This window comes from Apodemus sylvaticus, chromosome 2, assembly GCF_947179515.1.
Source record: "Apodemus sylvaticus chromosome 2, mApoSyl1.1, whole genome shotgun sequence".
Lineage (NCBI taxonomy): Eukaryota > Metazoa > Chordata > Mammalia > Rodentia > Muridae > Apodemus > Apodemus sylvaticus.
The window spans coordinates 131876653-131903467 of record NC_067473.1 but is presented as its reverse complement, the minus strand read 5'-3'; the positions used below and the strand labels follow the sequence as shown (position 1 = coordinate 131903467).

At 46.0% G+C, this 26815-nt stretch overlaps 1 protein-coding gene across 1 annotated transcript in view; it reads right to left on the bottom strand.

Annotated features, from left to right (window-relative positions):
• The window catches only part of Gxylt2 (glucoside xylosyltransferase 2), a 92347-nt gene extending 67278 nt beyond the window's left edge, over window positions 1-25069 (bottom strand). The window contains exon 1 of the mRNA XM_052174438.1: window positions 24689-25069. Coding sequence (XP_052030398.1) covers window positions 24689-24969 — 281 coding nt within the window. The 5' untranslated portion in view covers window positions 24970-25069. The remainder of the gene's footprint in view (window positions 1-24688) is intronic.
• Between the last annotated feature and the right edge of the window lie 1746 nt (window positions 25070-26815).

Here is a 26815-nt window from a genome sequence, read left to right as displayed (position 1 = left end):
CTTCCCCAGGGATGGGAGAGGGAACAGGCAGCTTGGGTACCAAACAATGGAAGCTGACCCAAACTTTAAAGAGACATATGGCATGTCAGCAGGTATAGACACGAGGGACACACAACCTGTTCTTCCACATAGATGCCTACTGGAATAACCTGCAGAAACTCTCATGTTAGTACAATCCCATGCAAGAACATGCAGAAAAGATCTGTTTAAAAAAAGTGAACCAATGACCATGAAAGGGAAAACCACCAACATATTTGCCATGGAGAGAATATGGAATACCATACAGCAGTGAAAAAGAATAAACCAGACCTGCTCGCTCCAGCAGAAGGTCTAAGAGGAACTGAAGAAGTCTGCAAGGATTGCAACAGGATAAGCACATTGAGGTTTTTCTTAAGAGAGCGTATTGTCATAGCATAATGTCACTGATCCCTGGGACTTGAAGTGTGTATAAGTGCGAGAGTGTCTTTGTGTGAATGTGTGAGTGAATTATGCGGGTTAAAGCACCAGACCTACTCGTGTCAATTTTCATCCAAGATTTTTATTCTCTAATGTTCTTGGTCCCATTGACACATTTTAGTATCTAAAAACACTGCAATGTTAATACCCAAGAGAATGGCCGTTTTCATAAGTCTGCTGGCCACCGTGATCAGTGTAGTACTATTTTGGGGGGGGGTTTTAGTTTGTTTTTGTTTTAAAATGAACCATCTTGCCTTTAAATAAAAGGAAAAAAAGTGTTGTATCTTCTTAGCAGATGTGTATGGAGTAAAAATAAAGTCTACCAACAAGAATGGAGCAATCCAGTACAGGATGCTAGTTATTTCCAGAGGCTGGCTAAAGCTGTATTTCTTTCTTTCACAGATAAAGTCATTTTTATTTATGTGAATGGGAATGTGTGTGAGTGAGTGTGAGTGTGTAAGTGAGAACGTGTGTCTGGGTGTGTGAGTATCCTTGTGTGTGAGTGTGTGTCTGTGTGTGAGAGTTTGTCTGTGTGTCAGTGTATGAGTGTGTGTGTCTATATGTGTGTAAATGTGTATGAGTGTGTGTCTGTATGTGTGTAAGTGTATATGAGTGTGTGTGTGTGTGTGTGTGTGTGTGTGTGAATAGGTGCCAGCAAAGGCCAGCAGCAGTGCTGCTCCTCTGGAACTGAAATTGTAGGCAGTTGTGAGCCACCCGCTATGGGTGCTGTGAACCGTATCCTGGTCCTCAGTAAAAGCAGCTCTCTCTCTCTCTCTCTCTCTCTCTCTCTCTCTCTCTCTCTCTCTCTCTCTCTCTCTCAAAGGCACAGCCATCTCTCCAGTCCTGAAGTTGCATTTTTTTCTTTTTTTCTTTTTTTGTTTTGTTTTTTGGATTTTTTGTTTTTTTCGAGACAGAGTTTCTCTATGTAGCCCTAGCTCTCCTGGAACTCACTCTGTAGACCAGGCTGGCCTCGAACTCAGAAATCCACCTGCCTCTGCCTCCCAGAGTACTGGGATTACAGGCGTATGCCCCCACCACCTGGCCTGAAGTTGCATTTCTTAAGCTGAGTGTTGTGCATACAGAAATTCACTTCATTATCTGTATTTCTGTCTCTCAAACTGTTGGACAAATACTTATTCCACTGAAAATAAATACGTTAGACCAGGGATGGACTTGATGCTAGAGTACCTGCCTAGCAGGCTTCAGGCTCTGGTTCCTGCCCACAACACCAAATCCTAAAGGAGGGAAGGAAAACTCCCCCTTCCCAAGGCAGAGCCCAGCCCGCCATCTCTTCCCTTCCCCCCAGGCTCCAGTATTTATGTCTGCACAGTACAGAAAACAAGGGCTGGGCTTGCATAATTCATGGTGTCTGGTAACAGGTAATGAAAAGCCACTTCTGGTGCCAGGTCCCCAGCACCAGTGAGTGGGATTTAAGGAGACCTCCACGGCCCACTGCTCCCTCTCACATTACATTACAAACCCCAGGCTCTGGGTCACAGGCAGCCCTGGTGTGCTGTCACATGAATAATGAAGGGATGTGTGTGTGCTGTCGTGGTGTGCCTCTCACCGGTTCCCACCCACAGCACACTCACCACCTCTCAAATGTCCCGAGTCTGCAAGGATCCAAGGAGCTCTGTCCAAGAAGCTGGAACTTCTTAACCCTTCAGGGCTCCGGACTCAGTCAGACGTAGGGTGGTTAGCTATGCTCTGCCTTGGGATTTCTAAATAGCAGCTGGAGTGGGTATTTGCTATTTTGGAATTTAGGGGACTTTGGTGTGTGTGTGTGTGTGTGTGTGTGTGTGTGTGTGTGTGTGTGTGTGTGTTTGCACAAGTGTACATACGCATTGTTTGTACGTACACGTGCATACATGTGAACAGTGTTTATGCAGGCCAGAGGACATCTTCAATGTCGTTCCTCAGACACCATCTACCCTTTCAATTTTTATACAGGAGTTGTCATTGTCCTGGAACTCACCTATGAGGCAGGGTTGACTGGTCAAGAGCTCAAGGGTCTCTGCCACACCAGCAGTGATGTTACAGGTATCCTGTGTGCATCACCATGCCTGTCTGGGGTTTGAACTCGGATCCTCCTGCTTGTAAGGCAATCACTTTACCAACTGAGCTGTGATTGGTTGGTTGGTTGGTTGGTTGGTTGGAGCAGGGTCTCTTGTTGCCCAGGCTGGCCCAGAGCTCATTATGTAGCTAAAACTGGTCCTAAACTTCTGATCCTCTGCTGCCCATTGCTGGATTTTCAGACATGGCCACCACACTCTGCCTTAATCCATCCTTTGAAATCCCACTGACTCACCTCTTTCCTGGTGGCCCTGACCCACACCCTATCGTGTCTCCAGCTGTGACCAGAAGAAATGGCCTACACCACAGATGATGGGAGACTCCCTGTCTGGCAAAGCACACTCATCTGTTGTTTGTGATCAGGTAGACACACACACATGCACATGCACACACAAGCATGCACATGCACACAAACTCACAAATATACACATAGAAACACACCCTCTGAAAAGCATACTATACACATACACAAACATATTCATGCATACACATACATGCAAACACACTAACTTACAAACATACACACATAGAAACACACCCTCTGCCAAACACACTACATACATATACAAACATATTCACACACACACACACACACACACACAGAGTCTTGGGAGCCCCTGGAGGTTGCTAACATACATGCACAACACACAACTATTCCACCCACCGTTCAGCCCTCAGCCAGGCCAGGGACCTCAGCCAGGCCAGGACTCTCTCTAGGACTCTTTACCTTTGCCCACCCCGCCTTCCTTGGAACATCTGTCCTACCTCGGCTCTTGATTAACGGTCCCTTGTCTTGCCTTGATGAAGTCAAAGCTGTCTTGGGAGGGCCTCACCTCCTCGCTGTGCATGTCCTGTGGAGGGAACTGGATGTTCCTAGCTCCTCGTGGCCATCCCCAAACACTGCCTTGTTTTCATCCAGAGGGTGAAGGGCACTGAGACGCATTCCTGCATTTTCCCTCTCCTTGTGGCATCATCCACTTCCAGGCCACGCCGCACCCAATGGAGTGTCATTCTGGATCGCAGTGTTTCTGCCCAGCCAGCTTCCTGACACCACTGCTGAGGATTCAGCCCCGACTCAGCGAGCGCCTTCAGCCCCCTGCCTCTCCAGCTCCCGGCCTCCACACAGAGCTAGATCTTCCTCTTCTCCCTGATAAACTCAACACAGATTCTGTTCTCCAGCCTGGACTGCCTCCAGCTCCCTCCTGGCTGCCTCCTACACGGGAGAAAGGCCGTAAGGAGAGCTCGGACTTTCGTTCTCTGGTGTGGATCTGAGTTTCCTCTCCCAAGCTTATCTCAGCTGGTGATTATATATTTCATTGCTTCATTGTTATTTACAGTGAATATTCAACATTATATATTATAGGAGATCATATAAGCAAACACTTATCCTTAGGAAAAAGATGAAAAATGTACATTTGAAATTAAAAACCATAAAATATATTAAAATACTAGGGCTGGCAAGAGGGCTAACCCTGATAACCTGAGTCTGATCCCTGAGGCCTGCATGGTAAAAGGATGAACTCCTTCAAGTTGTCCTGTGACCTTCACATGTGCACCATGACACACATGCATGGTTTCCCCCAAATAAGTAATCAAAATGTTAAAAATCATATAAAATATTAAAGCTGGCGATGCAAACTTCTCCCCCCCCCCCCCCCGTGTGTGTGTGTGTGTGTGTGTGTGTGTGTGTGTGTGTGTGTGTGTGTGTTTATATACAGACATTTGAAAATCTCACTTTGTAGCCCTGTCTGGCCTGGAACTTATTATGTAGACCAGGCTAGCCTCACACTCACAAAGATCCACCTGCCTCTGCCTCTGCCTCCTGTGAGCTGGGATTAGAGCATTTGCCAGCACATCCAGCATGCATATAATTTTAATTGCTGTTTCTTATTTGCTTCTTTCATTTTTCCTGTTCCTTTTAAAGTAGGAATGATCATTGTATTTATGGGCTATCTACTATTCCACCCAAGGAAACACCATCACATATAATATTTTCTCTCATTGGTTCTTTCTAATTATCCTGTTATTTTAAAAGTCTGCACCAAGTGGTTATAGCCAGAAGATTTTCCTTCTTCTTCTGCACTATTTCTTTAGACTGTGTTCTTAGAAATGGAACCACTGATTAATATCTATCATCTTATTAGGAAAGTCTGTTTTGCATAGTTTCTCAAATCTATCTGGACCTTTCTGGGGAAACAGGTCTTAAGAAAATATCTAAACCAAATAGGACTAAGCCATGTTGAGCCACTGGTGAATGGAATCACAGAGTCCGAGACTTGCACTCCGGTTCCCTGGGGTGATAGTTGGTATTGCGCTGGACAGACTCTGTGAGACAGTCACCATTCCCAGCCCCTTTCTAGCAACATCAATGACTAAGTCTCAGTCTGGTGCTGATATGCCTTGAACACTGTGCTAAGGATTTCTTAATCCCCCTTGAGTAGACAGAACCTTGGCGGGAGAGAGGACAAGACTGAAAACCAACAACAGTATTTTGTTCTCTGTCAGTCATTACCGACCTAAGTGATTACAACTATTCCTGGTACTGGCTTGGTGTATCTTTAAGAAAAGAAAAGAAAAAAGGAAAGAAAGGAAAACAAAAAGAAAAAGCTGGGAGGCTGAGGCAGGAGGATCATGAGTTTGAGGCTGGCCTTGGTGGTGTGGTGAATTCAAGCCAATTTAGAATACACAGAGAAACCCTGTCTCTAGATATGGTTCAGAGAACATTGCTAACCTGGCGCATGCGGAGTGTAGGATTTGATCCCCAGCACCAGGAAAATAAACAAAGGGACTTCAGTCCTCCTCCTTCTTGAGCTTCCTATGCTGGGTGAATTGTAACTTGTTTATTTTGAGCTTTTGGGCTAACATCCACTTATCAGTGAGTGCATACCATGTGTGTTCTTTTGTGACTGGATTACCTTGCTCAGGATGACACTTTCTAGTTCCATCCATTTGCCTAAGAATTTCAAGAATTCATTGTTTTTAATAGCTGTATAGTACTCCATTGTGTATATATACCACAGTTTCTGTATCCATTCCTCTGTTGAAGGACATCTGGGTTCTTTCCAGCTTCTATGCAGCTATGAACATAGCTTTGGTTCCTCTGAGAAAGGGAACAAAATACTCACAGGAGCAATAAAGAAGACAAAGTGTGGAGCAGAGACTGAAGTAAAGGCCACCCAGAGACTGCCCTACCTGGGGATTCATTCTATAAACAGTCACCAAACCCTAACACTACTATAGATGACAAGAAGTGTATACCAAAAGGAGCATGTGATGGTTGTCTCCAGAGAGGCCCTGCCAGAGCCTTACAAATACAGAGGCAGATGCTAGCAGTCAACTATTGGTCTGGGCATGGGGTCCCCAATGGAGGAGCTGGAGGGTGTTCCGGAGGAGCTGAAGGGGTTTACAGCCCCATGGGAAGAACAACGATGTTGGCCACCCAGATGCCCCAGAACTCCCAGGGACCAAACCATCAACCAAGGGGTACACATGGTTCCAGCCAAAAATGTGGCAGAGGAAGGCCTTGTTGGGCATCAGTGGGAGGAAAGGTCCTTGGTCAGGTGAAGTCTCAATAGATGCCCCAACAAAGGGAAATCGAAGCGGGGAGTATGTTGGGTGGAGAGGCATATATGTGGAGGCAGGGAGTGAGAGGAGGGGTTGGGGGTCTTTGGGGAGGGAGGAAATTGGGAAAGGTTTTATCATTGGCAATGTAAATGAAGACGATATTCAATAAAAGAAAAAAAGAAAAATGCCTGTCATAAACAAAGAAACAAATAAACAAAACAAAGGGATTTAGCAAAGGAGAGCCCTTGGGCACAGCTGGTGGGATTTTAAACTATGACAGCCACCCTGGAAAACCGGCAGTTCCTGAAAAAAATGCTAAATATAGAGTGTGCCACCTGACTGAGCAATCTCACTCCAAGTACAAGAATTGAAAACATATGCCTACCCCAAATCTGTACACAAATGTCCACGCCGGCATTAATCACGATCACCATGCCCACCCTGCAACACCCCTCAAACGAGGAATGCTTAAGTAAAATGTGACAAGCTACACAGTGAAATATCATTGGACAATAGAAAGGAATAAACACTGGCTGACGTGCGCTGTAACATGTGTGGAAACAGAGAACAGCAAACCTCAAGTCTTTGGATAACTCAGTGGATGTAGTTTTCTTTAGGGGTGGTGATGAACATGTTCTGTAATTGAACAGAGGTGGTGGTTGCACAATTTTATAAATAACAACAACAACAAAAAAGCCACGGTATTGTATATGTGTCTAAGAGTACTGAATTAAAACACTGTTGTTAAGAAGGTAAACAAGCGCACAAAGACTTATCACACAGATTTTGTAGAAGAGATTTTAAAGCAGGCCATGGTGGTGCAGCCATCGCACATGTGACATGGGTGACACTGGAAGCCGCTGTCTCCATCATCCAGGCTCCAGCTTCCCCACCCTCACGTGAAAAATGATCCTTCAAACTCCAGAGGCAGCTCAGGGGAGCTGAGGCCCCCACACCTCCCCTGCCTGCTGTCTGAGACAAGCAGCTCCTTAATCGCTTCAAAGTCTCAAGTGTGTGACTTAATTAAACTTCCATTTCTGGAGTGTACAAATAATAGAAAACAGCATTTACGCATAGTGCTGTTTATTCTGTAGCCTATTACTAAGAAAACACTAAATTATTAAAGTGGGTAATTGGTTCTGCTCATCCCATCTTCCCTACTGCCTCCTGCCACCTCTCTTATCGGAGCTCCCCTTAAGTGACAAGCAGAATTAACTCAGGCAAGCCTGATGTTGTGATAAGGCCAGGGAAAGCGGCAAGCATGATCACACTTCTTTAACACACAGCCCCAGACTGCCAGCGAGGAGCCTTACGTGGGGACAGGAAATGCAGAAATGTCCTCTAGAAGATAAAGTCTAAGAAACCGATTGTGCTCACTGTGGGCAAGAAGGCATTGGAAGCGTCTCTTGACTGCAATGCGCTGCAAGATGAAGCCTCTCTGAATATGGAAGAAGGCTGTGAAGGAGCCAGAGTGGTGGGTGAAGAAATGGAAACACCAAATACAGCCCCTGGAAAGGCAATCTATTGATGTGGGATCCTAGTCAAATCACAAGTGGGCAGCGGCAGTCACTTACAAATGTTCTTGAAGCCAAGTTTTATTTGTGTGTGTGCATGTATGTGTATGTGCACATATGTGTGTATATGTGGAAAGGCCAGAGGACTATCTCAGGCTGTCATTTTTCCTTAGGAGGCTTCTTATTTATTGAGTCAAGGTCTCTCTCTCATCACAATGTAGAGCTGCCAATTCAGGTAGGCTGGCCAGCAGCTATGTCCCCAGCACTAACCTGCACGCTTTAGAAACATAAATGAACACAAGCAAAGGAGTCCCAGGGAGCCCCAGGGATCTACCTGTCTCTCCCTCCCCAGTGCTAGTGTGTGTGTGTGTGTGTGTGTGTGTGTGTGTATTTTTCACATGACTGCTTGGATCTTCTTCCTTACGCAGCCAGGATTTACTAACAGAGTGATGTCCCCGGCCCTAATCCACACGCTTCAGAAACATGAATGAACGCAAGCACTTCCCCCACTGAAGCTGCAATCAGACCTTTCCCTTGGAAGGCAGACATGACAAAAACTTTGCTAACGCTTAAATCACTTTTAATGACCCGTGGTTTGGAGTCAAATCAAGTGTCATTAATCTTTCAAGCTGACAGCTTGCCTTGGAGTCACAGTAGAATATGAATAATGTCAAAGGCATGCCAAAAACCTGCCACAGGGGGCTTAATAAAATAATTTGATGAATGCATTAATGAGCAGTACACTTTAAATTTGGTTTGTGGTGTCTGAAACATGGGCGAGTGCCTAAACAAAGTCTAGAGCTAACGCAGTGTAGGTGTCTGATGTCTGGAGTGGGTAGCCATGCCCACGTGGGGATGTGTGTGCATTTGCTTTCTGACATCTCTGCACACACATACACATGTTGCATGATTAGTGAGTATCCCAGCAAGAAGTCAGACCCAGGGAACACACTTAAGTGGCCAGGCTCCCCTGCCTCGCTCTTGGTGGTTTAGCCCAACAAAAGTAATTCTCTCATGATGCTAAGAGATAAATAATCAAGGTATGGGCAGGGCCAGGCTTCTTGTACAGGATAAGGAGAAGACATCTTCCCCATCTCCCTCTAGCTTCTGGGTCCCAGCAATGCCCAGAGTGTCTCAAAGGTGTAGCCATGACACTTCATCTGCCACCGTACAAGGCGCTTTAGCCCACATAGCTTAGGTTTTAAGCCTCTTACTTCCCTTGCTTCTTTTTCCCCTCCTCTTTCTTTATTACTTATTCATTTATTTATTTTTGTCTTTTGACATATGTATTTTACTTATGTATCCCAGGCCGTTTCCAAACCTGCAATCCTCCTGCCTCAGCTTGCTAGGTGTTGGGTTTAGAGGCATGTAGCACTCCACACAGCCTGTATGTGTCCTTTGCCCTTTCTTCTCATAAGGACATCAGCCTTCAGACTCAACTCCCTGCACCAAGTCTGAGATCTTGGGATCCTTCACTAGTTGAATCTGGGAAGACTTCTCTAAGTGATGCGCTCACACTCTACAGCAGTTACTGTGAGCACAGGCCATGCTTTCAATCACTGCACTAAACGTGCTACACAGCTGAGTCAGACAGAGCCCTCTGTGGACTAATAGAGCTTCCATCCTGGGCTCCCGGGGTAGCCTGGCCTCCAGTGCCGGACTCACAGCCTTCTTGGATGCCCTTATGTAGGGTGTGATTCCCATAACCAACTCTCTGCCATTATCTAATACAATTTGGCTTTCCAATTGCAAAATCCTGGGCTGGAGCCTTGGCTAACGCTCATTTCACTGTTCTTCGCCTTGTGGTTGTTCCGGCCCAGGGGGTCTGATTTCTCCACCTCCTCTTCTGTTCAGATTAGGATGTTGTTGGCATTTTTAAAACATGGAGTAGTAGAGTGAGCTTGAAATAAACGACACTAGATGTAGGAAGGAGGAGAATCAGAGGACCATATAGAAGCAGAAAATGTCATCTCCACCTCTGGAAGAGTAAGAGTTACCTCCTTGAATGGGAAGTGGCGGAGAAAGGTCTCTCCAAGTACTTTCCATCCTCCAATGTCTCACAACAATCACCAGGTTTTCATATTTATGGTCCTTTATAAACTTTTAGCTTGAGGGATTTTTTGTTGTTGTTGTTCTTGGGTTTTTTTTTTTAATTTTCTTTCTTCTTTTGGAAATGATACAAGTAACTGTTGAGTAGCAATTGGCTCCAAGTTGAATGTTTTTTCTTGGAGGGAGGCTGTGAAGACCCAAAATGTAGGGCTTGGAGAGATGAGTTAAGAGCACTGGGGCTCTTCCTGTGGACTAGGGCTCTGTTCTCAGCACTCGCCTGGCAGCTCACAACTACGAGTACCTCCAGGTCCAGAGGATCTGATGCCCTCTCTGGCCTGTGTACCCTTACACACCAAACACTACAATAAACAAAACAAACGCCAGGGGGTGGTGGTGCACTTCCTTGATTCCAGCAGGCAAATATCTGACTTTGAGGCCAGTCTTGTCTACAGAGTGGGTTCTAGGACAGCTGTCTCCTGTGATGAGGTGGGAGCAGGGAGTGTGAGGACAGCCTGGTCTACAGAGTAAGTTCCAGAACCATCAGGGCTTCACAGGGAAACCCTGTCTCTGGTAGGGGGAGGGGACAAGAGGGAGAGGAGAGAAGATGGGTGGGGCGAACACAGGACAATTGGACAGGGAGGAGAGGGAGTACAGACCGTGGCCAAGATGGGATGGGGACATTGACTGACACTAAGTACGTAACAGTTCACGACTCTCAGGAAGTTCCTGAAACAGCAGATTCACAAGGTGCCCCCCCTCCCCCTTAGGGTTATCTAAGCAGTCAGGTTGAGAAGTAGGGCCTTTCCTACCTGTAAAGCTGCCTGTGAGCTCTACAGTGAATTCCAGAACTCTAGCATTCAAGAGTTGTCGCAGTGCTAAAGAGAGCTTTGGTAACATAGCTGCCTTTGAGTCCCCATGCTCTTATAAAGTCACTGGTTCCCCAAGGGGGCCTTTAGTGGCACCCTTACTCTGTCCTGTCATCAGTTCTATCTGGGATGCATAGATATTTGGTTACATCTCCCCAAAGGGTGTCACATAACAGTGATAGACATACTCATTACAGAAAGCTTTGAAAACTCAGACAGGCACAAGGAGAGAACTTATAACCATGGTTTCATAACCACTACTAGCATTTTAGTTTTAAAGAACTATATACAAGCTGGGCAGTGGTGGCGCACACCTTTAATCCCAGCACTTGGGAAGCAGAGGCAGGCAGATTTCTGAGTTTAAGGTCAGTCTGGTCTACAGAGTGAGATCCAGGACAGCCAGGGCTACACAGAGAAACCCTATCTCGAAAAAAAAAATATATATATATAGACATATAGACATATAGACATATAGGCATATAGACATATAGACATATAGACATATAGATATATAGATATATAGATATGTACAACACACATGAGGGTGTGAATATATGCATAGTTTATTTTTAATTACAAAAGTTTAAGCATTAATTGTATGTGCGTGTGTGTCCATGCATGCTTGTGCTTGCAAGTACATATGTGCCATAGCCCACACATGGAGGACAGAGAAAACAAACACCTTTATCCACTCATCTGTCTCCCTGGTCCTACAATTTTTTTCTAACCTGGAAAAGGACAGTTTTTATAACTTGCCTATGCCCTTTACAAATACATTTCAAAAGAAAAAAGAAACCAAGAGACTGTAAAAGAGAGATCTTTTCCAAACGAATTTTCAGTAGTGATAAAGGGTTCAGAGTCTGGGATTTGTTTCTAAGAACAGCATGTGGTTAGCAACTTTTCTCTTTGAAGGCTATGGACATGGTTCAGTTTCTAGGTCTGCTGTTTGGCTGTACTGTCTAGAGCAAAAGCTTTCACCATCTCTAACCTGATGCTTCCCATCTGCAAGATGGACACACTAATGATACTGGATGTCTGCTGGCCCTTGCCTTTCTTACCAGCCACTATTTTCAGGAGTTTCAGGGAAGAGCACCTCAATTATATTTTAAGGGAACTGTTCTTCAGTTATCAGCCCAGGAGGTTTGAACCAAAGCCTCTTACCCTCACAACTGTAGGCGCATGTCCCAGGTGTGGCCATCATAAAGTGCAGATGCCTGCAACTTAAAGGCACAAGCCCAGATCAGCTTTTCCCATAGGGGGAAAGCGCCTGAGAGAGTCATTCACACAAAGCTTAATGACAGGGTCAGGGTGGTCTTGGTCACACCTGCAACTGGACTTTTATTTCCTCTGTAGTCTCTGGTTTTGAGTAAGTTTTCTGTTCATGATGAAGTGATACTGTGTATGGGCCAGACCCCTACTACTTGCTAGTGAAGATGTTCTGACTTCTTCCAGTAACAGTTGTGACCTTTCTGGTGACAGTGGAGATTCAGTGAAGTAATGCTGCATAGAACATGCTTATCACCTGTCATGGCTTCTGATGTCAACCCTGGGGAGAAGGAATCTCCACTGAGGAATCAGCTCCCCTGGACTGATCTGTGGGCATTATCTGTTGGGCTTTCTTGAATGATGATCGATGCTGGAGGGCCCACTCCTGGCCTACTGTGGGAAAGGGAAGCGGACTGGGCAAACTCTGAAGCTCAAGCCAGCCAGCTGTGTTTCTCCTCAGCCTCTGCGTCAGTTCCTGACTCCAGTTTCCTGCCTTGGTTTCCCTTGATGATGGACTGTGACCTGTAACCTAAACAAACCCTTTCCTCCTCAAGTGGTTTGGACAGAGTTTTATCACAGCAAAAGAAAACAAATCATAACAACACTTGAGTGCTCTCTCTCTCTCTCTCTCTCTCTCTCTCTCCTTGCCTCCCTCTCTTTCTAGTGGTAGGATTACAGGTATGTACCAGCCTTCCTGCCTCAGTCAGTACTGTCCCTAAAGTAATGATTAAGTATCCATTATCATCATGATTATAATTAGATATTATCTTTATCATGCATCCTTCTGTTTCTCTAAATACTTTGTATTCGTGCTCAAACCAGGCTGGGATGCAGCTCAGCCAAAAGCATACAAGGTCTAATTTGCTGCCAACCAAATTAAAGGGTGGGCACACTTTGCAAAATTCTTAGACAATGACCTAGGTTTCCACTAGCCCATTCTCTCTTCCGATAAGGAAGTCTATTTCTTGAATGTGTATGACTTTGGGGTCATTAGTCTGACAATGTTAAGACCTTGAAACTCTTAGAAAAAAAATGAGAGGAAGAAAATGGAGCACAAAGGTTTGTATCCCACCACATCCATGACTCTCAAGAAATGTGTCCTGGATAGAATCTGGCATGGAGTCTCCAGAGCGCACTGCTTAATTCTCAGGAAATGTGTGGCCTACACCCTTTTTTAATTAAGACTAAAAACACTGGTTCTGTGTCCTTGAAGAGACATAAAATTCTAATTGGCCAAGATACCAGGTCTGGAACTCTCCAGGAGACAGTCTAAAGGTTTCTGTCTTACTCTATCAACTGTTAGTCACTCCAGGAGACAAGGCCTTGTGTCCATCCATATATATGGAAGGCAAGTCTCAGTGGCCTCATGTCTGACTCCTCCCCCTTCCAATAGAGCCTGCTCGCAGGTGCCTCTGTGCCCTCTCTAGCACTCACAGCTCCCTGTGCCACATGGCCTTCATTTGTACTACCTCATCGCTTCAGTGAGCTTGCAAGAGACCCAGGGATGTATGGAGATTGATGTATTCCGAGTCACACATGAGGCATCTGGGCGCAGTTTCAGTACTTCCTAACAAATGATGGATGGGCACTGATAGAGTCCAGGACAAGCACTCTGCGGGGCACGGTGAGTCAGCCCTGCACCAGACGCTTTCCTCCAATCCTTATTTGACTTCTATGGGCCTCGGTGTCCACATCCATAGAAGGAAGACATATTTTTGATTATGCATTCTTTATGTCTTGTGGAAGATGTGGGTCCCATATTAAACAATAAGCATCTTTGCCAGAAGATCACAATATCTCATGAACTAACAGTCACGTCATCATGTAAGAGTCACGTTTATACCCACAAGCCACTCTACTGGCACAAAATCAGGGATTCTCAATAGAGGGGCTATGATGGTTACACTTTACTGTCAGCTTCACCGGAAACACACATCTGGGTGTGTCCATGAGGGTGTCACTAGAAAGTTGTAACTCAAGTGGGAAGACATGGGGGACATTATCCCTTGGGCTGGGATCCTGGACTACTGAATAAAAAGAACAAAGAAATCTGAGCACCAACTTCCTCTCTTTCTCTCTTTCCCTCTCTCCCTTCCTCCCTCTCCCTCGGTCTCTCTGTCTCTGTCTCTGTCTCTCTCTGCTTCCTGATTGTAGATGCAACATGACCATCTGGACTGGATCTTCAAACTATGAGCCAAAATCAACCCTTTTCTAGTTAAGGTGCAGTTTTAAGTTTTTTGTCACTGCAACAAGAAAAGTAACCAATACAGAATCAAGTCAAGACAACTCATTTTTTGTCCAGGGGTAGTTTTCAGAACCACATCTAAAATTAGCCAAATTCTGGGAAATATTCTGAAAGAATATATAAAATGAACTTTATCATCAATAAAATTATCATCTTTTGTTGATTTTTACAATGGGACAAAACACAGGTACTGTAAAAGTTTGATAATTAAACTGTAGATGAAAATATAAAGAAAAATAAAGCTTATAAAAAATCCTTTCAAAGAATCTTGCCTGTTTATGTGTGTGGAGGAAGTGTTAATTTGTCCAGTGTTGGCTGAATTTAGTAAAGGCATTAAGAACAGGTGCTTTGAGTCCGAGTTAGTTTTGTTTACTCGGGGGTAGGTGGCAGACAGGCAAATCAAACTAGATTCAGAGAGCAGGGGAACCTGTTAGGTTCTGGGATCTAGAAATGGCTGGAACAGCACTGTGGGTGCAAAGCAAGCTGACCTTGGAACCAAAGGTGGGACCACCATCAGCCTGATCCAGTGCCTCTGCACTGCCCTGTAGCCTGGCATTTCCACCCCATGTGGGTTCCCATACTCTCTCAATGCAGTTCAGGTTTCTCGGTGGACCAGAGCTCACCTACCTCAAGGTCACCCACAGCTTAGGATGCAATGCTGCTGTGGAGCAGCAGATGCTTACTTCCTGTACACCCCTAAAACTATTCTCCCATCTCCATCAATGGCTCCAAGATTCTGATTATGGAGATCTAGTTCAGCTAGGTACAACTCCAGCATGTATGACAAGAGGATCCCAGTCTGGATGGACCTCATCATGAGTCCTGGATACATTCATTGAGACTTGACAATGTTCTCAAGATACCTACAATGGCTAATATTGGTTGCCAACAGGACAGGATGTAGGATCGTTATGGAAACAAATGTCTGTGTATATCTGTAATGGAGTTTGTAGGCTAACTGAAGGACAAAGACCCACCCTAAGTGTAGGAGGCACCATTCCACAGCCGGGAGCCCTAGACTGAATTAAAGGGACAAAATGATCCAAGCACCATCCTTCATCTCTCTGCATGCTGACTGTGGTAGCTATGTAATCCTGTCTCGGGTTCTTGCTGCATGACTTTCCCACCAGGATGGACTGTACCCTCAAACTAGAAGCCAAACTGAACACTTCCTTCCTTAAGCTGCCTGTGTCGGGCAGTGTGTCACAATATTTAGAAAGATAACTAATATAGGCCCTTTTTTTTTTTCTTTCTCTACTGCCCCGAATGAAGCTTTTGTCCTACAGTTGATTTTCTCAGGAGCAGCTATGGAGATTCCTCTGGTTATATCTAGGAGATAGAGTCCTCTGTCTAATATTCTAAGTTGATTTCTTTGGGTGAATAACTATAGCTAGAGAAATGAAAGGGTCTGACGTTCTTAGTCCTGGATACACAAAGCTTACACATTGGAGGGAATGGTTATCACGTGGACTTCAGTCATCTATCCCTTGGTGCCCTGGTTCACAAAAGAGTTGTGGAGGTACTAGGAAAATGGAGGTCAAATGCCAAGCATAACATCTATCATACGCCCTCTTCCGTCCCCCTATTCCAGAACCAGGGGCCACTCCTCCATTCTTTTTGGACATCATTTAATTTGTGGATTATGTCCTGGGTATTCAAAGTTTCTAGGGTAATATCCACTTTTCAGTAAGTGCATACCATGATTGATCTTTTGAGACTGGGTTACCTCACTTAGTATGATGTTCTCCAGCTCCATCCATTTGTCTAAGAATTTCATGAATTCATTGTTTCTAATGGCTGAATAGTACTCCATTGTGTAAATATTCCATATTTTTTGTATCCATTCCTCCGTTGAAGGACACCTAGGTTCTTTCCAGCTTCTGGCTACTACAAATAGGGCTGCTATGAACATAGTGGAACATGTGTCCTTATTGCATGCTGAAGAATCCTCTGGATATATGCCCAGGAGTGGTATAGCAGGGTCCTCAGGAAGTGCCATGCCCAGTTTTCTGAGGAACCGCCAGACTGATTTCCAAAGTGGTTGCACCATCTTGCAATCCCACCAGCAGTGGAGGAGTGTTCCTCTTTCTCCACATCCTCGCCAACACCTGCTGTGTCCTGAGTTATGTCCCATGCGGGGAGTGGGGACCCAGAAAAGGGGAAATCATTTGCAATGTAAATAAAAAAAATAAAAAAATAAAAAATAAAAACATCTATCATACATGCTCCCCCAGGTGGTGTGTATCAAGGGACGAGGCTTGCTCAGCTTACAACAGTTGGCTGAGATGATCTAAATCTGACCTTCCATCCTTTCCTTCTCTTTCCCTCCAAATTCAGGCACTCAAATCAATGAGAAGTGATGGGATTTGAGAGGAGCTCCCAGGACACTGAAGCCCAACCCTCCTGCACATGGGAGGGAAGGAAGCAAGAAGGAGCCATGGAAGTGAGAGATGGAGACATCAGCAGGAACCCATGTTTAGCTTAATTAGACATCGATGTTCATATATGGGAAGACTTAAAAGATGTGCAAATGCACAGAGAAGTAGATACGCGCGCGCACACACACACACACATATTCATTTTGCTCTGTTGGCTTTAAAAGCCTATAAGAAATAGCATCCCAGGAGCAGTAGGCATGACTAGTGTCCAAGTACTGCTCCTATTCCCTACCCTGATGCACACAAGTTACTGGAGCTCCTTGAAGAAAAAGCTGATATAAAGACTGTACAGGATGAGCCTGGAGCATTTTACATAATACCAGAGAGAAAAGGAGTACCTAACACCCAGCCAAACTACAAATAAAACCAGGCTTGTCTGTGGCCTGGCGGGAGAGTGCTTCCCTGGTATGCGTGAGATCCCAGGCTGGATGCTGAACAGAAAGCCAAACCAAAAATGTATTAAAGGGGACACACAAAGTCAATCGGACAAAATGGGAACAGTTTTCCCAACAGTCATACTGCGGTACAACATAAAGCATGGAGATGCTTGTGTCTAGACTGACAGAAACAAACAAGAAGATGACAGGTAAAGAATCAGAAGAGATGCCAATCTCCCAGAGGGAGGACCTCAAATAAGTTAAGACAACACTTCGGTCTCAAAGGTCAGAGCAAGGATCAGAAACAAACACAGACCATGGTTCCTTCTCGTATGCAGACCAGGAAGGGCGGCAGGACAACCACCCAGAGCAGAAACCCAGCTAGTCCCACCTCAGCCAGGTGGCCAGGCCCAAGTTAGTAGCTGTTATTCTTTCTGTTTGTTGATGTGATTTGGTTTGTTTTGGTTTTGTAGCCTTGGCTGGCTTCAAACTGTCCACATAGAAAAGGCTGCTCTTAAACTCACAGAAATCCGCCTGTCTCTCTGCCTCTTCCGTGGTGGCAATAAATGTGTGTGTACCACTGTATGCGGCCCATCGTGAGCCTTATAGACAGTACACGTGAAAACTGATCTATGAAGATGGTGTCCCTTGAGAACTCTATAACTCAGAAGCCAGATGATCAGAAAACATTGCATGGATTCTGATGAGACCTTCCCAGGACAACCGCCAGTGTACTTCCATACTGCCCAGATCCTTACACTTCTATAGCAAAACCCAAAAGCAACCCCCAAACCTGTCGGAAACAGGCAGTCTGAGAGACTACGGTAGAGTCCAGCCTGAAAGGCCAACAACATACAACAAAGTCTGCTAAATGAGACCTTGGATGTTAGTGTTTCCATTGCTATCAAGAGACACCATGACCATAGCAACTCTTGCAAAGGAAACCATTTCACTGGGGCAGGTTACAGTTCCAGAGGCTTAGTCCATTATCATCATGGTGAGAGGCATGGTGACACGCAATCACACATGGCGCTGGAGAAGGAGCGCAGAGTTAGTTCTAAGGCTTGATCCACAGGCAGCAGAAGTGAACTGAGCCACTTCGCTTGAGCCTCTCAGACTTCAAAGCCCACCCCCTAGTACGGCACCTCCTCCAGGGAAGCCATACCTCCTAATAGTGCCACTCCCTCCCTATAGGCCAATGGGGGACATTTTTATTTCAAACCACCACCCCCTGGAACAGGGAATCTAAGTGAACATTAATAATAATATCTCAGTGTGACCTCATTAATGCAGTTGAACCCTAGCAGAGGAGGATCTTATTGGTCTGAGACAAGGTGGACCCTGCCTCTATTCTCAAATCTGTTCCATAAGTATTCACTGGGTACCCACCATGAGGTCATCTGTATCTCTCAGCTGTCAGGGATAGCTGATTAATGACACAGGCAGCGCACCCAAGATGGGAGGAGTTTGGACCTGATGAAAACAAACTACTGGCCAAGATGAGTCAGGAGATCTAGAGGGGTGGGGCCTGTGCACATCTGCACATCTTGGAAGGCAGCTTGCAATTAAGACACTGGGACATAGACCCAAAAGAGAGGTGGATCCTGCTGCCTGAGGATGCAAACAGGGAAGGAGGCCCGGTGATGGAAGGGAGGGTAGAAAGATATGAGGCTAGAGGATGAAGCTGGGCTGATGTAGGTAAGGAGTCGACGACCACAGAGAGAAGCTAAACGTAAAGTGTATTTGTTTGCTTACTTATTTGAATGGGGGACATGTACGTGTATGGGGGTCAGAAGACAACTTTTGGGGTTTCCCACCTTGCTGAGTAAGGGTCTTTCTTGTTGTTTCTAATCATGTGCTGCATACTTCAGGTTAGCTGGTCCTCAAGCTTCTGGGAAATTCTGTCTCCACCTTTAATCTCACCACAGGAATGCTGGGACTGTATTTTATGTGGATCCTAGATATCTAACTTAGGTCATCAGCCGTACAAGGAACATGCTTTTACAGCTTGACCTATCTTTCCTACCCAAGGAAATAAATTTTATTCTTAGTGTAATGGGACACACACACACACACACATACACACACACACGACAGCTTTAAACCTGCATAGTGACCTGCTTTGGTCTAAGCTGTTCAAGATTATTTCAACAGCTATATGGAAAATGAACTGTAGAGGGCACTAGAATAGACCCACTCAAACCAGAGCAGGCTACTGCAGCATCCAAAGGATGTATGTCTTGCGGCAAAGCTGATAGGACTAATTTGAGTAGTTGTGCATGTGTGTGAGGAAAAAAACAAAAACAAACAAACAAATAAACAAAACCTGAGCTCTGTAGTTGACAAGATGTCTCAGCAGGTAAAGGAGCTTGCCACCAAGCCTAACAAATTGAGTTCAATTCCTGGGACCTACATGATGGAAGGAAAGAACTGAGTCTGGAAAATTGTCCTTGGCCCGCCTACTACATGTGTGCACTAGAGCATATGCATGTGACTGCTCATGTGCCCTCTCTCTCTCTCTCTCTCTCTCTCTCTCTAATCACACACACACACTCAATTAAAAACAGATCTCTAGAGCGCATCAAGACTCAAGCTACATAATGTCATAGATATTGCTCAAGACCTTGAAATCTTGACTGTCCTCTGAGGCTGCCATCTAATCCCGAGAGGGCACAGATAGATTCTGCGACATGACATCATCCCTGTTTATTGAGACCTTTGTTCAGGCATGAACCCTCTGATGAGACTCCTCTCCTAGATCAAAGGGAACTGCAGGAAACCGGTGATGAGCAAAGATGTATTTCCTCTCACTGGGGTGGCTGGGGAGGCGGCCAAGTGCAGCCAGCTTCTCTGTTGGCTCCGCCTCCCTGCAAATCCCAGGAGGGTGGAGACTCCATCCTCCACTGCACAGCAAATACTTGGCAGTCTATGTGCCAGAAACATTTGCCCAACAACTGTGGACTGTGTATTGACAGAGGCATACCACGGGACTAGGAGGGAGCTGAAGTCTTTCTCAGAAACCACGGTTTAGGGGCTGGCTAGATGATTCAGTGGGCAAGGAACTTGTCACTAAACCTGACAGCTTGAGTTTAATCTCAGAATCGACGTGGTAGAAGAACCAGCTCCTTGTCATCTGAACACATGCACCCTGCCACAAGCGCCTATACAAATACTCACAAAATAAATGCACGGAGCATTTCTTTTCCCCTGAAAGAAGCCGTATTTTAAGAGAAAATAGGCTAGTTCAGAAGAGAAAGAACAGAGTTCAGGAGGGGGGTCTGGATCTGAGCAATCAGTAAGGTGGGATCGTGCTGGGGAATGAGGAGCTAATCTTGCAAGTGACAGTCATGGTTGCGATCTTGCAGATGAACTCGACCCAACTATCACAGGATCATCACGTCAGAGCTGGACAAGATCTCAGGGAGCTTGGGACAAATCTGCTCAATTTTATAAATGAAGGAAATGAAACTAAAGTGGCTTGGAACCAGAACCACCCAGTTTGCTGAATTCCACAGGCCATGCTCCTCCTCTCCTCCTCCTCCTCCTCCTCCTCCTCCTCCTCCTCCTCCTCCTCCTCCTCCTCCTCTTCTTCTTCTTCTTCTTCTTCTTCTTCTTCTTTTTATTTATTTATGTGAGGCCACTCTCTCCTCCTCCTCGTCTTCCTCCTCTTCTTCCTCCTCCTCTTCTTCCTCCTCCTCTTCTTCCTCCTCCTCTTCTTCCTCCTTCTCCTCCTCCTCCTCCTCCTCCTCCTCCTTCTTCTTCTATTTATTTATGTAAGTACATTGTCCTTGTCTTTAGACACACCAGAAGAGGGCATCAGATCCCAGTACAGATGGCTATGAGCCACCATATGGTTGCTGGGAATTGAACTCAGGATCTTTGGAAGAGCAGTCAGTGCTCTTAACCACTGAGCCATCTCTCCAGTCCCTTCTTTTCCCTTCTTAGTATTTGTGCGTGCATATGCCTGTGTTTGTGTATAAGAGTGCACCACCATGTGTGTGCTGCACAGCATTGTGTGCTTGCGGGAGGACAACCTTAGGGGTGTGTCCTTAGACAGGTGTATATGCTAGGCTAGCTGGCCCTTAGGATTCTGAAGTTGTCTCCTTTCTAAGCCTCCCACCTCAGCATAGGAAGCCTTGGGGTATAGATGCTACCGCACCCAGCTGTTCCTGAGTTCTGGGAAACCAAACTCAGGTGCTCACCCCTGCACACCAACCACTTTGCTAACAGAGCCATCCCTTCAACCCTATTTATATTGCTGATTCCCAGTTAAATTCAACTTCTTTTTCTACATATAGGCTCAAAGAGTTTTCTGAGGCAAAATGGAAACACAGTCTTCTAAAGTCTGAAATCTATTCCCAAGTAAAACTCTTATTTTAAAATTTAGCTTCTTTTTGTTCTCTCCAAAAAAATCTCTTTGTGAACTTCTCTGACCATTGACTGAAGATTAGGCAGCTCACCATGTTCCCTTTTCTATAAGGCTGCCAGGAAGCTCAGAGCTAAATTTAGCTCCTAGTCTCTCAGTACTAGTGGTCTCAATTTTACCAAGCAGTGCTTACTACTCCTCCCACGGCCTTCTCATACAACTATTTAAATGATTTTATTGCATATGCATTTTTTACTATAGTCACCTCAAATTCTTTTTGGAAGCCAGCCAGGTTTAAGTAATCACTAAACCAAAACAGAAGGAGAATTTTATTTCTCCTGGGCTCTACAGGAATGGCTACTTCCAGGATGATTTCCATTTTGAGATCGGACTCATGACTGGAAAGCCCAGCCCCTACCCCCACAGCTTCATGTTTATATAGAAGGAAGCCACCCCAGGACAGATTACATACAAATGGCTAGTTCTAAAATTGTAGGGTCTGCCTGCTAACCAGGCAAGCCCATGGAAAATTCGCTGAAAATGAAAACAAGATGTGGAAGAAGAAGGCTTCGTTCTCCACACTGCTGTGGCAGAACTTCGCTCACTCAGAGCAGGGCCCTCGGGAGGCCAGCCTGGGCTCTGTGTGGTCAGCAGGTGGCCGGCTGGGTCCCGTCCACCCTCAAGCTTTCTGCCAACTACGGCCACAAATCTGACCTTCATCGGGCAGGAGAAATGAGACCAGGCAGCCTCCCATCGCCTCTGGATTCTGGCCACGTAAAAAGATTAAGCCACGAGGCTTTCTCTTCCTCCCTACATGAAATTCCTTCTCAACCACAAAAATTTCACCCAGGCAGAATTTGAAAAGCAATAACGGAGTCGGTGGGGATCTGCCCCCCTTCTGCTCCCCTTTCATTTAAAACCTTGAGTTACCCTTGCTATGGAGGTAGCAAAAGAAAGAAAAAAAAAACACCCCTCGAAAATGTCAACCACTTATGTATTTGAGTCTGAGATGCCCACTGGCAGGTTTTGGGTTTTTTTTTTTCCACTCTTTTCAGAGTTTGTGAAGTAGTTTTTTATTCCTGTAGCACTGGACATCATTCCCATGATCATCTAAGAGATATGTTCAAAAGAAAAATGGCTTCCAGGATCTTGTTGCCTGTGGCAATATACCTTCTCTCTAGCACCCATTGGGATTCTATTCATGATCTCCTGCAAGTCAGAGCCAATTTGTTCATATCGAGACAAGAGGATGCTGCCCCAATGTTCCCAGGGCCTTGACGAATGAGACACAGTCAAGAATCCATGATGCTTCTTCAGAAAAAAACACCTCAGTGTGGTGATGAATTGCAGGCAAGGTTGTCGCCTGACAGCAGCTCAGAAGGTTCTCTCCAGTCCCAGGCTGCCTGGGTGGCTTTAGCCTCATCTAGCTCTTTCCTGTGAGCCCTGCACAAACTGTTCTTCTGATCTGTATGCCTTAGCTAATACTAACGGTGCGTGGCGGGGCAGCCCTACCTCACCAATGTGTCCCTGAGCAAAGGGCTCCATGGATAGAGAGCAGGCAGGCCCAAGGAGGAAGACCTGAGTTCAGTTCCCCAAGCAGGTTCTGGATTGTAGCTATGGGGAGGTGGAGACAGGAAGATTTGTAGCACAGCCTGGGGTTTGCTGGCAGCCAAACCTGCAAGCTCTATGTTCAGTGAGAGACCATGTCTCAAAAATACATACATGCATACATGCATGAATGCATGCATGCATACATACATACATCACACATACATACATACATACATAAGGTGGAGAGAACTGAGGACGACGCTGGTCTCAGCCTCTGGTGTTCACATGCACAAACACCTACGAACGTACTGAGTGCAAAGGAGAGAGGTGACCACATTGATTATTGATTCTGCTCCCATGTTTTAAGATTCTGTGGACCACTATCAAAGAGTTACTGTGTGGATGGATTGCAGTGTGTGTGTGTGTGTGTGTGTGTGTGTGTGTGACAGAGAGAGAGAGAGAGAGAGAGAGAGAGAGAGAAAGAGAGAGAGAATGTATGCATGTGTGATTATTAATATCTATTTTTACATGGTGCTGTCGACAGACATTGTTTGTTTGTATTAAGTGATGCCAGGTCTTATTATCTTAAGCATCATAAAGATGCTTACCTTTACTCTGAAATAATCTACCGTAAAACCGTAAATAAGAACCCCAACAAACTAGAGGGGGGAAACAGCCCTTCTACTAATTATACAACAGAAATAACCTGATGTTCAAAAGTGCATTCTCAGAACTTGTCAAGAGTTCTTATAACTTTAAGGTCTTAAATTGGAGGAAACAAGATACCTCAGTGGTTAAAGGCGTCTACTGTCAAGCCCGAGGACCTGGTACCCATTCCCAGGTACAAACCAGATGGAAGGAGAAAAACGACTTTCTGACTTCCACACATCCCTCCCCCCCCCCCAACATACACACACAAAATAAATAATTAAAAAAAAGACTTAGATTTCTGGGGTATTTTCTCCCCTGACATATCCATCTCTGCATTTATTGCAAGGGGAGGGAGAAAAGCTGAGCCAGCTAATTCTTAAGGTTTCATGTTTCTCCTAACTACGATTTAAAAAAAAAAAAAAAGCGCCCAGACTTCGTCATTATGGTCAAAAAAGAATTCAACTTGTATCAAGTAATTTGGGAGCCCAAAAATGTGGTCGTTGAAAAGCAGTTAGAAGAAGCAGAGGAAACAGAGTCCGAGGAAATGTTCAAAACTCCCCCAGAACAAAGGAAAATCCTTAACCTGTAGACATCTGGTAACAACAGGACCAAAGATAAAACGCTGCGATGAAAGGGAGCCGCGTGGACTGCCTCGTGTGCGGAGAGGGCAGGGTCAAAGGTTAAGAAGCTTTCCCAGCGGGAACCTTTGGCGGCCCCGCAGCTCCAACAGACAGAAACCAGGAAACCCAAAGTGTGCTTCTCCCGTGCCACGCACCACTCCTTCCAAGAAGCAAACTTCTTTCTAATCAACTAGAGCCAGCCGCCCGCGGGCAGCACCCGGGTACCCGGGCTTGCAAGGAAAGCAAGCCAGTCCTGGCTCAACATCTAACTTTTCCAACTCCACCAAGATCTAGGTTTTCACTCTGAATTCTCCCGTGAAACACGAGAATGAGCTCAAGTTGCCTGGCGATTGCTTTTGAAAAAAAAAATTAAACAAAGAGCACATGTTTGCAAGAACACAACCAGACTTTCGCCCTGACACTTGCGACCCCTAATCTACAAGCCATTTTCCCTGACACTTCTTCCAGGAGGTGCATCGCTGTCACCAGGGTGGGCTGCGTGTTTGGCAGGGTGGGAAGAAGTAGAGAGAGGGTCATACTTGGAATCTGCCTTTCTATCCATCCAGCCCCAAGTCGCCCTTGAACTTGGCACCAGAGCCGGAAGCGAGCCGCAGGTCCTCAGATGGGAGGGATCCAGGCTGCCACGACTCACCTCGCCAACTTCTGGAGGCTGGCGGCGTGCGGGCGGCCCGCTCGGGGGCGCAGACGCGGGGGCCGGCGCCTGGGGGAGCGCGGGCCAGCGGCTCCGGGGAAGGCGCGGGGTTCCGGAGGGAGAGTGGAGACCGGCGCGTGTCGGCGCTGAGGGGCAACCTCGGGGCGCGCGGGGAACCCAGGGGGCTCCGGGTCCCGGCCGGCGCGCAAGGACAGCAGCGCCAGCAGCAGCACGGCCAGCGCGAGCAGGAGCAGCGCTGCCGCCTTGCTGCGGAGCTTCATGGTGCCGCACGGCGGCCCCGGGGCGGCGCGGACCCTCTGCGCATCGCTGCCCGCGGTGGCACAGCGTCCAGGCCGGCTCGCCCGGGACTGGGGTCGAAGCTGGCGGCGGCGGAGGTGGACCGGGAAGAGGAGGAGGGGGAGGAGAAGAGAAGCAGGGGGAGGACTGGGAGGAGGCGCGAGCTGACCCGGGTGGAGCAGCCCTCCTTACCGTACTGTGTAGAGTAGCGGCCCTGCAGCCCACCACCGGCACTCAGGCACACAGAACTCAGGTAGAGCAGGCTCACCACATCTTCAGTTCGTCCACTCGAGTACTCAGACTCGCCCACACCCTCTGAATTCTCCCGTGAAACACGAGAATGAGCAGTGAACAGATTCACTCTCCTCCAGTTCACCCAGTTATCTTCAGTCTCTCCAGCTCAAGCACGCATTCACTCTCTGAAGATTCACTCTCCCACCCACTGACTCTCCCATTGTGTCCACTCACCCATCCCATCCACCACTCCACTCAATTCCGTACTGCGTTTGTTTATTCCATGTGTGTTCCTATTATTGGTTTCATCCATCTATCCCGCAGGCTTGGGCACCAATCCAGTCCCCAAGGTCGAATTTTTGGTACCAATGAGGATACAGTCCCTCTAGATCTATGTACTCTACCGCAATTGTAGATTGGATTGCAAGGCTTAAATCTAAAATCTGATACTCATTGGCTTGATGGACCTGAGAGAAACACAGACCTTTTCCAAGCTTGCAAAATGGGAATGCCTAGGTTATTACAACAGGCGACTATGAGCATTAAGTTAAATAACCCTCTCATAAAGAACTTCACAATGTGGGGCTCAAGGTGGGGACTGAGTGGAAATTGTGGTTATGAACACAACAAAATCATTTATCATACATACACCCGTGCACATTTAGTTTCCCTTCTGGCATTGAGATGAGATCGAGTAATAATTTCACAATTCAATGTTAAGAATGGACTCTTCAGAGATGCTATCATTTGCAATCACCAAATCCAGGTCAGAAATGCCCAGCTATTTTCCTTCAGCATCTCAGTCAGGATCTGAAACAGTAGGGCATTCTTTTTTACTCTGCATGAACCGACAGGAGTTCTATTAACCCTCTCTGTGGCACATCTGTTGAATAAAAAACACCAGTGACCACATGATGGTTCCTGGCTTCTAGAAGACTGCATGTTGTCTTATAACTCATCTAAAATTTAATTACATTATAAATCATTCAGTTAGCATCTGATTATAATCCACTGGGGACCTATTATACTTAAAGTTCTAGCAGTAAGGTTATCTAGTAAATGGGACACTCTTACCAAGCAAGCATCTAAGAGATTGCAGGGGTGCCGTTGGAAATCTAAGTGGCAAACATGGGAAGAAAGGAAGTAACTCAGACAGTGCAGTGGTCCTCTGTGGGTTCTGGAGGAGCCTAGGTGTCATAGATCCCACTGTGAAGTGTCTAGACTTTGGATGGATGTCCTGGGTGGTCATGGTAATTAGCAGGTTTTCTGGCACGTTCCTGACACTGCAGTGATGATCAGAACATTTGACAGAGTAAAACATGGCCCTGGATCAAGGGCCAACGCAGAAACTCCAGCTAAGATCTGGCGTTTGGGCCTTTAAATTCAGAGATGCAGTTGTTTTGGAAGATGGAACAAAGCTCTCCTGAGTCTACCTCAGTACCTTCCGACTTCCATCAGGAGAATGCACGCAGCAGAGACCTTGTAGGGCAAGTTGGGTTAAAGTAATGCATCAGATTTGTCAGGGTTAGGGTGTAGAACAGGAAGGAAGAGTCTGAAACAGATGGTCTCCATCAAATCTAGGATGTGATTTGGCAA